The 15,982-nt window shown below is 45.2% G+C and overlaps 1 protein-coding gene across 16 annotated transcripts in view; it reads left to right on the plus strand.

Moving 5' to 3' along the window:
• The window catches only part of TSPOAP1 (TSPO associated protein 1), a 70,758-nt gene that overhangs the window by 28,221 nt on the left and 26,555 nt on the right, over positions 1-15,982 (plus strand). For 15 of the 16 annotated variants that reach the window (XM_030474733.1, XM_030474749.2, XM_030474739.2 and 12 more), the window contains 10 exons: positions 266-355; positions 1,982-2,104; positions 2,508-2,612; positions 2,971-3,021; positions 7,757-7,940; positions 8,256-8,476; positions 10,826-10,935; positions 12,643-12,752; positions 14,227-15,042; positions 15,566-15,717. In XM_030474733.1, the coding sequence (XP_030330593.1) occupies positions 266-355; positions 1,982-2,104; positions 2,508-2,612; positions 2,971-3,021; positions 7,757-7,940; positions 8,256-8,476; positions 10,826-10,935; positions 12,643-12,752; positions 14,227-15,042; positions 15,566-15,717 (1,962 nt within the window). The remainder of the gene's footprint in view (positions 1-265; positions 356-1,981; positions 2,105-2,507; positions 2,613-2,970; positions 3,022-7,756; positions 7,941-8,255; positions 8,477-10,825; positions 10,936-12,642; positions 12,753-14,226; positions 15,043-15,565; positions 15,718-15,982) is intronic. The other variant, XM_030474744.2, reaches the window with a different exon arrangement.

The raw sequence follows: 15,982 nt of genomic DNA on the forward strand, positions 1-15,982 counted from the left end.
TAATGTGGCACTGGAGCTGTGAAGGAGACGAGGAAAGGTCTTTATCTGAGCTTTGAGAGTACATAAAAAGAAACTGGAAAGACGGTCTGCCACAGGGCTGGTGTCTGCTTGAGCAGTGCTGCATGCTGTTGGCATCTGCCCCTCAAGCAGCATCCCATCAGGATCTTGTACCATCAGTCAACAGGAACAGTGGAGCTGCTCTGCTGATTTTTGGGGGAGTTAATCTGAGGGCCTTGGTGTGATAATGCCTGCTCTTTTTGGACAGGAGATCCAGCTGCAGGAGGTACAGAGTGAAAATGCACGACTGGCTGAAGAGAACTTGCAGCTGAATGAGAAGGCTGGATGGGCAGGACAGGTAACAATCAGTGTCCCTGTTTGTCAGATGGAGCATTGGCTTCTGTAAAATTATGCTGGGAAGAACTTGCTGGTAGTTCAGGTTTTCAAGTTGCCAGCTGAGTAGTGGTCGTGTGTCCACCTCTGTACCTGTGTCCTGCGTAACTGCGTTACTGCATCGTAACTGGAAGCAGAGCAGCTACTGCCCTGTTTTTATTAGAGTTTCCCAAGGCTTGAGTGAGATGCTTTGTCCTTGCTTAAGTTCATGCTTGGTTTACCTGTCATAACTTGTTCATGAGTTCATAACCAAAGATGGAATGTGGTTGGTGGGGAGCAGGGTGCACTGGTCACAGCAGAACCCATCACTGCAGGTGGTGCAAGCATATAGAATCATAGAATGGTTTGGGTTGGAAGGGACCTTCAAAACTCATCTAGTCTAACCCTCCTGCAATGAGCAGGAACATCTTCAACTAGATCAGGTTGCCCAGAACCACATCCAGCCTGGCCTGGAATGTCTCCAGGGATGGGGCATCCACCACCTCTCTGGGCAACCCGTGCCAGTGTTTTACTGCTCTCATTGTAAAGAATTTCTTCCTCGCATCCAGTCTGAATCTCCCCTCTTTTAGCTTAAAGCCATTACCCCTTGTCCTATCACAACAGGCCCTGCTAAAAATCTCTCCCCATCTTTCTTATAGGCCCTTTTTAAGAACTGACGGTTCTTATGGTGGGTTTGAAAATCCTCAGTCACCTCTGACATTGTTTGTCATGCTCGAATAGGGGTTTTGGTGGCTAATGATTTGGGAGGGGAAAACCCCCCCCTGTAATTCAGATGGAAATCGCAGAAGCTTCAGGCCTTGGGACAAAGGCAGGATACTCGCCGTGTTCAGTTAGCAGAGGAGATTTCAGGGGAGGGTGGTTGCGCCTTGGAGGGTTGTGTTCTAGGAACATGTTGCATGTAAGAATGGTGGAAGAGTTGGTACTCCAACGAAGATCCTCCATGGGTTTCTGTTCCCAGCTCCTTCTCTGTACAAATGTAGTGCACAAGAGGGAGAAAGTCACTTGTTTGTCCCGTGTGTCAATGTTGCCACCATGCATAAGGTTTCCCACATATTTAATAACTGTTTGTTCTCAGTAGAAATGTTTGTCTTCACTTGATAATCTGCATTGCTAATAGTCAGCAAGCCACAATTCACTATAGGAACAAAGTAAGTTGCTGGAATTTCCTGCAGTAAGTGGAGGAGTTCAACATGATTTCAGCAGGCTACTGAGCTTCTTGTACTGTTCTCTATGTTTAACCCTATGATCTAGGATTAAAAAAGCTTGTAGACCTTTGTGCTTTGGTCATATCAATTCAATCTGTAGCCTGTTCATATCCCAGTCCTTTCTTCCTTGCAAATGGGGAGTGGAGGTGGGTTTAGTGCAAATCAAGTGTTTGTCACATTGAGGACTGATACAAATGCTTATGTATTTGTTCAGAGGGAAAGGCAGGGGGAGAGGAGGTTCATGGTTTTGGTATCATGACAAGTAGAAAGCACGTCTGCAAAACAACCTATTGAGATACAGAAATAAATTGTCCTTCATTATTTATACCAGGAATACCTATGGCTACATGTGGATACTGTGCTAACTGAAAATCCTTTCTCTTCAGGTTGAAGCTGAGAATGCTGACCTGAAATTGCAAGTGGTTTTGGTTACTAAGGAACGGGATTCAGTAATTCAGACAAATCAAGGACTGCAAAGCAAGCTGGAGAATCTAGAGCAGGTGCTGAAGGTCAGTAGGATCCACATGGCTGGAAGGACTGTCTGGGCACTTAGTGCTGCTTTTGGATGGCACATGTTGTCTCTTTGCTTTTTTTTGTCCATTCTTTTGTCTCTGTGCTTCTGTTGCTAATTCTGCTTCTGTGGGATCCTGGCACATGGCCTTCCGAAGTGGGCAGAGGTGCTTTGGAAAGGCTGCTTCAGTGATTTGGGTGGGAGGGGAAATAAGATGACCATCACTGATTTAAGGATTTTCTTTGACTGTTGCTCTGGTTTGTGGTAAGAATTTCTTACTTTCTTCTCTGCTTGATGATGACATGAAGTACAGACCATGCTTTGAGTCCATGGCTGGTGATAGGACACAGGACAGTGTTTCAGTAATGTCACCCTTCAGCTGTCTGTGACTTGTTCTGCAGCACATGAGAAATGTGGCTGAGCGGAGGCAGCAGCTGGAAGTCGAGCACAAGGAAGCGCTGCTAGTCCTGCAGGAGAAGCAAGAGGAGGTCAGGCGGTTGCAGCAGGTACGCAGTACGTGAGGGAATGGAGGTTTTACTCACTGAATCCCTGGAAAGTGATGGGAGTCCTGCACCCTGTTTCCTTGGAAGTACGATGTGTGGAGGAGGTGTATGTAGGTTTATAGGATAAAGTAAACCAGGGAAGAGGGTCTGTGTCTAGGCGAACTCTGGTACTTGAGCAAAGTGAAGGGTTTCTCTTGTCAGTGGCAGTTCTGGTCTCTCACTGCTGTTTGTCCAAAGACCAAGGACACTTTCATCTGTACGCTGTTCTATATCTATAATGGTCTATCAAGGTGGTGATGATAGTAGAAGTGAACTTAGGTAGGCTGCTTTCCTATTCACTCCCTTTCTTATTTCTTCTTAGGCGCAGGCAGAGGCAAAAAGAGAACATGAAGGAGCAGTACAGCTTCTAGAGGTAAGACAGAAGAAAATGAGATGGATTAGTGGCTGCAGATTTGGTATCTTTTGTTCTCAATGTCAGTTCTTAATCTGAACTTGAGCAGAATGCCTTGCTATGCAACCCCTGGCCAGTGAAATCTCGTGCTGAGGAGGCCATGGCCCTGTCTGTACTGGGGACATACAGTCAGAGGTGGCAGGCTGCATTGCCTGTGTTTACTGCTGTGCTGTGGCTGTTTGGAGCCCAGGAGAGTTGAGCAAATTGGTAAGTGTCCTTGATGGAGGAGATTGCTCTATGGCTGCAAATAACATCTCCTTTGAAGGGGGCCTGACTGTGGAGCCCGATAGTGCTGTGCTCCTGCTGAATGGGACTGAAATTGTTGCAGGCTGTGTGAATATCATGGGGAAGTGACATGATGTGTTGCTCCACTGTAATGTCCTTTCTGGGACATCTGCTTTTGGCTGCAGAGACAGGATGCTGCTCTTACATCAGTTGATGTTTAGCTGGCTTCTTAGCAGCCTTTAAGAGAAGGGAGGTTTGATGCTTGCCACATGTTTTCTGAAGTATTTAATTGAAAGATTGGAGAAGCTACTTAGGTTTAAACTAGACATCTACCTGTGCAAAGGAAGAAAGGGTCAGTCATTCTATGAGAGGCTGGTAGTGTTCTGCAAGGGCCTCATCAGTTAAATATTCTTGCGTTCATGTTACTGGTACGGAGATGCTTTATAAGTCAGTGAGACCAGGTGGAACAAAGAAAGAGACATTAAAAGCTAGTTTAATGGGAAGAAACAGTCATTTAGGCAACTTAACTATAATCACAGTCATTCCAGAACATCAGTGTTGGGCAAAGTTAGGGGGTTTGGCTCAACTTTGCTGTTTTTTGTCTCACCAGGAGCAGGGTGCATGACTCAGCAGGCTGTTAGCTGCTTGAAATCATGTCAAAGCCAGTTTTTTAGCTGTGCCTTGATTCTCAGCACTGCTTGGTCTCAGGCCTGGGGAAAGGTCTGGACACCAGGTGTCCATTCTGTTGATTTTATGGGTGCTTGAAATGTGCTAGGAAAAGAGGGCTTGAAATTTGTTACTGACACTCAAAGGATGTTGTGATTTGGCTCAAAGCATACCATGATTTGGAGGCCCTCAAAAAGTGCATGGTTTTCTTATTCATGTATTTGGTATGTGGAGTTTGGCTTTTGTTTCGCAAGTAGATGCTTCTGGGAATTAGATGGGAATCTCAGTATGGACAAGGCAAACACTGTAAGGCGGTGAGAAAACAATTCCATTCAAACTGAGGGTTGGGTTATCTTTGAGTTATTAAGCTCAATATTTTGGGTTATTATTGAGTTTTGGCTAGTGTAACTGCTGATGTGGGTTTATTTCTCTTTTTGTTTTTCTTATTGCTACCAGAGTACTTTGGATTGCATGCAGGTACTGCTATAATTCTGTCAAACAGGACGTTTTTCTCCTCTGTCCTAGCTTTGACAGTTCCTTGATGTTCTTGTTTTAACAATACTCTGAAAAAGATTGCAAGAGTGTCATCTCCAAGAAGGACATGTAATTAAAGGAGCTACTGCTGAGTTTGATGGAGCAGCTGCTTTTCTCTTTAAATGCTTTGCTTTCTTGACCAGTTAGAATTAGGAGCTTTATTTTGTTGACACTTCCAGATTTTTAGACTTCTCCAGCTGAGCACCTTCTCCATGTGTCACATACATTTAAAGGTCTTTTGGGAGGTACTTACATCCCGAGAGTGAAGTGTTTTCTTCAAAACCCAAAAGCAATGACAATACTGCAAATGTAAGTGTTGTGGAGAAAAAGACAGGTCCTGCTGTCTTTGGATGGAATTGGTTGGAAGATGGGAAGCAGAGACTGAGGATAACAGTTTTCACAGAAGAGGTGGTAACTGATGAAGTTACAGTGCTTGAAGTTGGGAGCTGTGCTGTCTGGCTTGCTCCCAAATGATTTGGAAAGCTTATATGGAAGTGCTGGGGCTCGTAGCTGATTGATAGAAAACTGCTTCTGCTGTCACCTTTAGATGTGACTGCAAAGAGCTGTGGGAAGATTAAATATAAGGTAACACTGTGCACATGGAGGAGAAGCAGCAGTGACTGAACATGCACAGGCTCTGAACTACTGTTGGGGCAGGAAATGCAGTGCTTGAGGTAGGGTGATGTTTTAAAATGTCAACCTTATTCACAAGTTTGGTCAAAAAAGCAAGTACAGTGTTGGGAACGTTTAGGAAAGGAATTTGGAACAGCCCAAGGACATTATTAGGATATCTCCACATCCTGGAGAAGTAGCACCTACATCTGTGTGGAGTTATAGATGTTCCTCTAATCCTTTTGGTGTTAGCCCTGCTTTGAGCAGGAGTTTGGACCGCAGACCCATAGAGTTCCCTCCTAGCAACATCATGATTCTCTGTTCTCAAAAACATATAGCAGAAGATTTGGAGAAAGGTAACAATGGACGTCTGGCTGGGGACTGTCACATGTAGGCGAAGTGTAATAACGCAGCCAAGGACAGTGTCTAAGAAGACAGGGCTGAGGTGGTGGTGGTTGGATCTAGCTTGGTGTGGAGAATCAGAGCAGGTTCCTGAATTGGTGATTGAACTGACCCCACCAAGCTCTGCTCCCTGCTCTTGCAGCCTCATCTGGTAATCATGCTACTCAATATGAGTTGGTGTGAGGCTCCTCTGTCTCCCCCTTTTGGGTTGGGCATAGACGCAAAAGTCTCCTATCTCTTCTGTGTCTGGGGCTTGGTTCCTGCTGGTTCACTGAAGCTCCTGGCCATGTCCTTAGGCTCCTCCTCCTGATCCTCCTGCCTCCTACCACTGTCCTGGAAACTTGCTGCTTGCTCAGTTGTGTGTGAACCTCTGCAAGTAGTCCACTAGAAGTACAAATTGTGTGTGATGTGGCAGTAATACTTAAGGGGTGCTTGTATATTGTTTTGAATATGACAAGATCTAAAAGACAGCTGACTAATGGGATATCTCAGAATTAAATTGTGGGTTATCCCACAATTGGCCACCAGTATAAATGGATTAAAACTGATTAGTACATTTACAGAACCAAGGTACTATTATGATGCTATTAAACACAGTATCCAGATGCATCTGCTGGCTCAGGAGTCCTGTACAACACGACTCGGTGAACAAGGAGCTGACTCTGAGCAAGCAAGCATGGAAGCTGCTCACGGCATCTGATGCTCTCTTTCGATTCAGAGACAGTTACTTCTTGCTAGACTTCAGAGACTTCACTGGGTTTCCCTTGCAAACTGAGAGCATCTAGCTAGTTGTGAAGGAAACAAGTGATAAACTGACGTGTCAAACAGATACGTCACAATAAAATAAAGATGCACCCTCACAGGTCAGTTGGGAGTGGGTTAGAAAGACTTTGAGGTACTCTAGACCAGGGAGAAAGTGTTTTCCAGCTCAGGTCAGATGTGTTATTTTTAGAGCTGCCTCAAACCCAGACTTTGTCTCACATAATCTACCATGGCGTGTTTTATTTTTTGAGTTGGAAGGAGAAAACACTTGAAACACATTTTGCAGAATGGAAAATTTTGAAGAGCACAATGCAGTTGTGTGTTTTGATGCCTCTCACCTCTGCAGTGGTGAGATGAGTGGGTGCAAAGCCTGCTGTGATCTCAGCCCAAAGAGAAAAAAGGGAACAGATGTCATTTCCTGCAAGGCAGACCCTGCACCTCAACCAGATGCACTGATGTTAAATGAAATATCATCTGCATTAACTCAGTTGAAGAACGACTGGTGAGATGATACATTCCCATCCAGCACTAATGCTTTTTGTTTACTTGTTAGCTGAGGTGCATGAGCAGGGCCTGTGCAGGATATCGGTCTAGGAAGCCAGGGTAAGCTGTTGCCTGGTGGGAGAGTGAGAAGAGGGAAAGGAGCAGTTGCGTTCTCTGGAAATGGATATGCCTGCACCTCGGGAGTACGTGGGGAGGTGTATGGACAGGCAGGACTCAGCAATATTTTGGAAGGAGGAGATCTAGAGATGGTAGAAAGAGAACACTAGAAAATACAAATGGTTCTCCAGTGTAGGGAGGGAAGGAATGTGTCCTTCCCTCTCCATAGTATTTCCCAAGGCTCCCCTGGATCTCATCTTGCTGAGATGTATCTTTCCTGGAGCACGTCATCCCTGTAGGACCTGGTGGCAAAGTGCGTGGGCTGCCTGCAGCAAAGAAATGTTCTGCACCGTGGGCCAGGTGCTGATGCTTTCTGCTCTTCGGGTGCCTGGAGAGCCAGGATCTGCAGAGACAATTGGGCGTCCTGCCCAGAATAGTGGGGAGGCCAACGGAGGGTTTTGGGAGCTTGCTGGAGCCTCTGGAGTGATGGACAAGATAGAGCATTGGGAAAGCAATTCCTTTTGGAGACGTGATTTTGACGCTCCAGTAAAGGTACAAAGTCTTTTCAATCTTCTTCTTTTCAAGGCTTATTTATCTTTGACTTCTGTCATCTGGTCTTGTGCAGGGTGTGGATAGGATATCAAACTTCAAAGCCAGCATTTCAGGGATAATTCCTAACTGAGCTTGCAGTCAGTCTCTTCATGAATGAGGAGTCTCAGGTTTTCAAAGATACTATAGGTGCAGAGCTGCCATTTCCTAATGACCAGTCCTGGGCAGGGCTCACCTCCGGCTTCTTGGAATCTGAGGCCCACTGAAAGATGCAGTAAAGCCAAATGCTGTTTGGAGCCTCACTTGTGATATGGGTTTGTGCCTCATCTTGTGTCTCTCCTGTCAGGCCCGGGTGAAGGATCTAGAAGAGCAATGTCGCAGCCAGACAGAGCAGTTCAGCCTCCTGTCTCAGGAACTCAAACAATTCCGGCTTCAAACAGGAAAAATCGACCTGCTCACCTCGACCCTGGTGACTTCTGAGCTTCCTCTTGCTCTGTGCAGCTCTACGCCACAGCCCCACGGGGAGAAGGGTAATTCCTGGACATGCTGGAAATGAGTTGTTTGGGTAGCTGGAAAGGTGTAAGGGGAATAATGCAAATGTTTAATTCACTTTTGGGATCTCTTTCTCTCTCTCGTAAGTATCTTTGGTTTCTTTTAAAGTCAAAAAGAGAACTTGGCATTTCTCTCACCAGAGAGCCCAGGGTGTCCAGTCTGTTGCACTTTCAAATGAGTCATGTTTTTAGAGACTTGAGCTGCTCTAAAGAGTGTTTGCTTGTGGTGATGCTCACTGCTGATCTTGTATTCTGCCTGTGGCTGAAAGTAGTGGATGGATTGTTTTATTGCAGAATCAACTGTTCCTGGATTGCTCACTCACCAGAGCACAAAGAAAGTTCACAATGAAGAGACTGATGAGTTGGAGTCAGCACATCAGACACCTGATGCCACTGTTGGCTCCTCAGTTGCTGCTGCCAGTTCTCAGAAGCAAGCCAAGAAAGTGGAATCTCAGTCAAACTCTTCAAAATCGGAATCCATGCAGAACAGTCCGAAATCCTGCCCAACTCCGGAGGTCAGTATGGGAGTTCCCTCAGTGGCCTGTGCATTCTAACCACAAAGGAATTGCTGAGAGCACCAGTAATGTTGTATTCATTCCCTCCTGGCTGCCTGAAGAGAACAGGGGAAAAATAAGAGAAAAGCTGTAGGAAAAAATAGAAAAGGCCTTGGAAGCCCGTGTCTGTAATGCTCATTTGACTGTATTGCTGTGCTCCAGGGAGGAAACAGCTGAGTAGACAGGGAGCTTGGAGAGGGAGTGGGGAGGGGAGGTGTGTTGATGGGTGGTATGGAGAAGCTCTTGCTAAGCTTCCTTGTGACATCTCTGCTGCCATTAAAACACACAAAGGCTACAGACTGTCATTTTTAGCATGCTGAGGAGCTGTGTCCAGACTATTTTTGGCCTTGAGCTGTGAGTGAGGGGTTGAGACTTCTTTGCTGGTGCTTTTATGTTTTACTGGTGAAAGAAATCATGAAAAGATGCTGAGTTTGTGCTAGTAGAGGGATAAAATTAAATAGGCTTTACTTGTGTCACCAAGATCTGCATTATTGCTCCCCAGGAGCTCTTATGTAGTACTGTAAGGTTCACTTAGGCCTTTCATACCCTCTACTGTATGTCACTTGATGTGACAGTTTAGGGTAAAGCGGTGCTGTGAGTGGGGCTGAGTGTGATGGCATGGGAGGCACCTTTTGCTCTTTGGTCCACTGATGTTTTCTGAGTGCTCATTCCCCCCACATTGGGATAAGGGAGAGAATTGGAAGAGTAATAGTGAGAAAACTCATGGGCTGAGACAAAGACAGTTTAATAGGTAAAGCAAAAGCCACGCATGTGAGCAAAGAAAAGCAAGGAATTCCTTCAGCACTTCCCATGGGCAGGCAGGTGTTCAGCCATCTCCATGAGAGCAGGGCTCCATCACGCATAACGGTGACTTGGAAAGACAAACGCCACCACCGTGAATGTCCCCCCTCCCCTTTTCTTCTTCCCCCAGCTTTATATGCTGAGCATGATCCATATGGTCTGGAATATCCCTTGGGTCAGTCAGGATCAGCTGTCCTGGCTGTGTCCCTTCCAACTCCTTGTGCCCCCCTGACCCCCTCGCTGGTGGGACGGTGTGAGGAGCTGAAAGTCCTTGACTGAGTGTAAACACGGCTTAGCAACAACTGAAACATCAGTGATCAACGTTATTCTCACCCTAAATCCAAAACACAGCACTATACCAGCTACTAGGAAGAAAATTAACTCTCTGCCAGCCAAAACCAGCACACCAGGCTACAAAAAGTTACCCCATTTGGGTCTGCCTTTGGGTGTTACAGGGTGCAGGTATTTGTTGTCCTAGGACATGATGCAACATTGCATTATAAGGAGTATGCTACCTTGAAAAGGTGCTCTGAACTTCTTAAAGATTGACTTTGGCAGTTCATATACTATAAGAAATACCTACTTTGTATTTTGGTGCCTGGTTCTTCACCAAAAATACATTTGCTTTGAGGTACACTTTAGAAAGGCAGCTTGGATCAGTTCATTGGCACCATTTCGAGCAAACACAAGGGAAGTAAATTTCCTCAAGAAGCATGATTGCTTTATGTAACTCATTCCACTGGATATAAAACTCCAAAAATGTCACTGTGATCAAGAGACTGAGACAAATTTCTCAAAGGTGCTTCTGCCAGTAGCCACCAAATGCGTTCAGGGTACAGCTTCCAGCTTAGCAAGTCCATAAGTAGCTGATGGCTAGAAAGTGAGAGACTATACCAAGAAGATGAGTTTAATGCTTGTCTCTTGTACACTTTCCTTCAGCATGTGCTGCTGGCTGTTACCAGAGCCAGCTGTTTGGACTAGAGGCCTTACGGGTCCAACCAAAGCTCTAGCTAATGTTTTGAAGGTACATAAACATTATATTGAAGTATGTTCAGCTGCTGGAGGGGAACTGCCTCAACAAAAGTGCTTAGAGACTGAGTATACTGAGTTAGGGGTATGTAGGGTGAAAGGGATCTCCTGAGTCTCTAGTCCAATCTCCTACTCCAGTGGGGCTGTCACTGACCCTAGCTCAGGGTGGCTATAGCTTAGCCTGGCTGAGGCTTCAAGTTCCCTGCCGCAGTGGGAACCTGTCCCTAGGCTGCATCACCTCTGGGCAGGGACTTTTTCCTAATGTCTGACTGGAACGCCTGAAGCTGCAACTTAGAGCTGTTGCCTCTTATTACTGCTTCTTCACCTTAAAAATCATTCTTCCAAGATGGCCCATAGCCCAGTGGCCGGACTGGCACTGTGCATGAGCTCAGAGGACTTGTTCACTGATGTTCAAATCCTATGAGTGTTCCTGTACTCTGATTTGGGCCATATCATACCCTTCATCTTTAATGTTTTTAGGTGGACACCGCAAGTGAAATGGAAGAACTGGATGTTGACAGCATCTCTCTAATGCCAGAGCCAGGCAGCCAAGGCCCTGCAAAGCTCCAAGTGTTCTTAGCTCGGTACAGGTAATGTGTCATTTTTGTGCTCTATGCAGTTAGACAGGTTATCTCATAGTTGCCTAATTCACACTCTTCTCTAGGATTCACCACTGTTAGGGGTGGGTTAGACCATGTTTAATGGATGCTGGGGAGGGACTCTTCCTTAGGGACTGTAGTGGTAGGACAAGGGGTAATGGCTTCAAACTTAAACAGGGGAAGTTTAGATTAGATATAAGGAAGAAGTTCTTTACAATGAGGGTGGTGAAGCACTGGAATGGGTTGCCCAGGGAGGTTGTGGATGCTCCATCCCTGGCAATGTTCAAGGCCAGGTTGGACAGAGCCTTGGACCACGTGGTTTAGGGCAAGGTGTCCCTGCCAATGGCAGGGGGGTTGGAACTAGATGATCTTAAGGTCCTTTCCAACCCTTACGATTCTATGATTCTATGATTCAATGTTTCTTGTTTCTTCATGGGATCTTTTGAGACCAGTTGTTTCCTGCACAAGCAAATCCAATGTGCTTAGCTTAACAAAACCACAGGAAGCTCATGAGCTGTTCAGTGAAGAGCATTGTGTGTAACATTGATTTTTTAAAATACGATATTGGATGGAAAATTGAGTTTGAATAGGCACATTCCTTGAAATGTCTGATTTCTCCAGAATAGTCCAAGAAATTTTCTCCAAGAAATCTTATTCCAACAATTCAGGAAATTTTAGCCCGAATTCCTGAAGTTTTTGGCCAAAATCTTTCTGGCTGTGACTTTGAAAGGACAATCAGTCAACCAATAAATAAATGCAAAGCAAAAACATTGCTTTGGCATGCTGAATTCCCTTTTAAAGACTAAAGAGCAGGAATTGCAGTAGATGCTTGCAAAGCTTTGTCCAGTCGGATGCCCAGTTTTTCATGAGGCATTTTCCTGTGATAGACCCTCTGATTAGCTGAAGTATCACTGGGAAGGCAGGTTAGAGCTACCCAGACTCCAAATCCTATCACCAACGTATTTATCATGTTCATGCTAGTGAAGGGTTTGGACTGATGTTTAAATGTGGAGTTACAGCACTGAGAGTTTCATAGCTCGTATCCTGAGGGCTGGATAATGATGAAATTATGAAGGAAAAGGCTGTGTTGTTCTTGTGCATGTTGTTCTTGCACAGATCAGCTTATTCTTAGGGTTTTAAACAAGGGAATTTTGAGATGCTGTGCTTGTCCATGACTGTCACTTTACCTTTTATGACAGGTAAAGTGTAACCTGCCAAGTTTTGGACATTTTCAATTTTTTTCTTTTTTTTTGGGGGGGGGATCAGAACTGTTAAATGCATGAAATGTGGACAGCTGTCTACATCAACTAGTTATTGGTGCAGGTGAATTTAAGAATGTTTATTTGGAAATGCAGCCCTACAGTTATCTACTCGGTACGCTCAGAAACACAGCAGGCGCTCAGGTAATTCAAGTCTTTTCTTGCACATTTTCTTGAGTCGCTCTGATCTGTTCCTTCAGACATCACAGGCCTGATGTTTTCTGTTCTGCTACTCAGAAAATTATCCCTAGCTGCTTTTTGAACATATTAGTTAGATAAAAACCATAAACTAGAGTCTTGACCATTGTCTGTGCAATTTGCGGCTTGCAAAAGGTGGATGCAGTCCCAGTGAATCGTAAGCTGATCTAACATCACAGCTTGAATGTGTTGCTGTGAAAGATCCTGTACAAAGTAAGTCTTCATGTTGTAAATATTTCAGCTACAATCCTTTTGATGGACCTAATGAAAATCCAGAGGCAGAGCTTCCGCTGACTGCTGGAGAATATATTTACATCTATGGAGAAATGGATGAAGATGGCTTCTTTGAAGGTGTGTTTTAGTAGACTGAAATGTGACCAAACTGCTGTGGAGATGACCTCTCTTAAAAAAACCCCAAACAAATCAAACAAGAGAGAAGTATAGTGAATCTTGAAGCCTCAGGATAAAGGTTTTCTGCCCAAAGTTCGTTTGTTAGAGGGAATAGCAGATTCTCTCGAAACGGGTTTAGTTATGTCATGATTAAATGAAGTCTAAAACATGAAATCGTGGTCTAGTGATTTCAGTGGGCATTTTGCCCCTGCTTTCAGCAGAGCTCCAGGTTTCATCCCCATATGGTCCCTCCCTAGCCATGGAGAGGAACACGTTCAGCCTTGGGGACCTTCTGCAGATGGTGTGTTTCCCTCTTTCCAGTGACTGCATAGTGAGCCAGAGACTGTAGATAGCTGATGGGCTCAATTACCTCTTGCCCTTTTGGCAGAGTTAGGATCTAAGACAAGCAGTCCAAACTACACTTGTTATCCTATTCGGTGTCACACAGTGTGTTTCTCTTTTGGAATCTTTGAAAACACGATCCTGGTCAACTAATAGGCAGATGTAATTGAAACGGAGCATTGTGGACTGTAAATTTGTAATGGAGTTTCTGTGTGGAGCTGGCTTACTCAATGGGATGAGGGCTTCTAATTTACTGAGGTGCTTTGCAAGGGCTGAGGCAAATGCATGCCATGTTGTGCTGCTTGCTCTTTGATGTTCTGGCTCTCTGTTTGTTTTTGTTTCTTTCGTTCTATTTCCAAGCTTCTCATGTATTTATTTGTTTGTTTATTTATTGTTTAAAGAATAAAAAGGTTATTCTTTACTAATGTTTTCTGCTTTCCGTGCTTTCAATTGGTTTGCTGTAGGGAGAGTTTGAAAGGGGAAAGCAAGTGCAACCCCTACGCACTGCTTATTTGACTGTCATTGGTGGTTCTTGCACGTACCAAGAGTGCTGTGGCATCAGTCATCCCCATAGGTCCTTTTGAGACATCTTTGTTACAGAAGCTAGTATAACAAAGGAGGGAACTAAAAAGAAGGCCAGAGCTGCATACAGAGCTGGAAAGGTGGACTTTTTTGAGGAAGTTTTACAAACCCCAAATCTGTATGATGGTTTTACATCTCACAGCCAATCTGCATAGTTTGGGAAGGCTAGAAAACGACACTTGAGTTAGTGAAAGAGCTGTGATGAGGAACAATAGGAGAACAAAGAAGGAAACCCCTTTAAGCTAATTACACAAAACAGCTTTCTAGTTAGTTGGCTCTCGAATGTGTGGAGCAGTGAGTCTTCTCACAGTAGCTATTAGGACCTAACAAGGGAAGCCTTAGGAAACCCAGGAAACTTTGCCAGGAATAACCTCCCAGAGGTTTCTTTTCTTTCATTCTGGGCTGCAGCGCAGTTATGACTTAGCATAGGTGTTGTCACATTGTCCTCATAGATGGGTTGGAAGGCTGAACAGGAGGTGCAGTGGTAACAGGTTTCCTGTTTCTCATTTAGGGGAGCTGATGGATGGCCGGCGAGGGCTGGTCCCCTCCAATTTTGTTGAGCGAGTCTCAGATGATGACCTCGTGACGTTTCTGCCTTCGGAGCTGAACGATCTCACCCATAGTTCATACCGGGAGAAAAGTTTTGTCAGTGCAAGCACCAGCAGTGGAGATAAGAGTGATTTCTCTGTTGAAGAGAGTAGCGTCAGCCCGTTGACCAGTAGAGCAGAAGGAGACCAGGAGGAACCTGTTAGTCATACAGCAGTGCCTTACCCAAGAAAATTGACTTTGATCAAGCAGCTTGCCAGAAGCATAGTTGTAGGCTGGGAACCACCACTTTTGCCAGCTGGCTGCCCAGACGTACAAAGCTACAACATCTATGTGGATGAAGAGCTACGTCAAAATGTGAAGAGTGGCTTTCAGACCAAAGCAGTGATTGAAAAGCTGGATTTAAAGACAAAGGCTTACCGTGTATCTGTGCAGACTGTGACAGAGCAAGGCAGTTCTGATAAACTGCGATGCACTTTCTTTGTGGGGCAAGATTTTTGTATGGCACCAACTATGCTGAAAGTCAGAAGCGTCACTGCCACGTCAGCAGAGCTCACGTGGCTTCCCTGCAACAGCAATTACAACCACGCAGTCTATCTCAATGGGGAGGAATGTGACATAACAAAACCTGGGGTCTACTGGTACACCTTCCGCAGCCTGCAGCCCAGCACTCAGTATGTTGCCAAGTTGGAGGCTCGGCCCTTGAAAGCACCTTGGGAGGAGGTCCCACAGGGGCAGGAGCAGAACTCAGCTGTGATACACTTCACTACCCCGCTAGCAGGTATCAGAGCACTTATGCCCACTGCCACTGTGCATGGAGTGCTTGGAGCAGTGCGCTCTGTCATTATTTTGCTGTGAAGCCTTGGGGTGAAGGGAAGCAAGGTTTAGTAGTCCCAAAGCCTGACATGCTCTACTGTTTTGTCTTAATGTTTTTCTTCCTTTATTTTAACAGTTTATTCTCTCTTTTGTTTTCATTTGCTCTGGGAAGACATTCTCTTTGCTGATCTTAGCAGCATGTCTCTGCAGGCATGGAAGTTTGCCATGACCTTGCTCTAAGGGTTGCTGCATCTTGGCCTCAGCTACTTTTGCAAAGTTCTGTTTTCTGTGCATTAAAGCTTTCATAGAACAAAAGCACCTTATTTTCTCTGGTTCTATCATTTCCCAAGACTAACCTGGCTATCCTGGTATGGTTCTGCAGGGGCAAGTCTGGTTGGGAGTTTTCTCTTTGATTCTAACCAGGGTTTAGTTTAGCTTTATGCTAAAGTGAAGTAAACAAGAGGCAAAATCTGTTTGGTCTCTCGCAGGCACACCTGATGCTCCTTTGGATGTCCAGGTAGAAGCTGGTCCCTCACCAGGTATCCTTGTTATCAGCTGGTTACCTGTCACCATTGATGCTGAAGGATCTTCCAATGGAGTTCGAGTCACGGGTTACGCTGTGTATGCGGATGGACAGAAGGTATTGTGCTGGTGCTGTGCAAGGCTGACCATGTGCAGGTGGGGGGCTGGGAGCTGGTGCAGGGGTAAAGGGCAGTTGCAGAGCCTCATGACCTGGAAAGCTTGATCCAGTAAGCATGCCATGAGGAGGCAGTGACAATCCTTGGATTGGAAAGGAATCATATCGGAGAAGGGACAACACTTGGGCTATTTGTTTTGACCGATGCACACCAGAAAAGACGTATTGTCCAGATTTTTTGTGTGGTTTTGATATAACTAAGCTAAGA

This window comes from Strigops habroptila, assembly GCF_004027225.2.
Source record: "Strigops habroptila isolate Jane chromosome 13 unlocalized genomic scaffold, bStrHab1.2.pri S16, whole genome shotgun sequence".
NCBI classification, from domain to species: Eukaryota; Metazoa; Chordata; class Aves; order Psittaciformes; family Psittacidae; genus Strigops; species Strigops habroptila.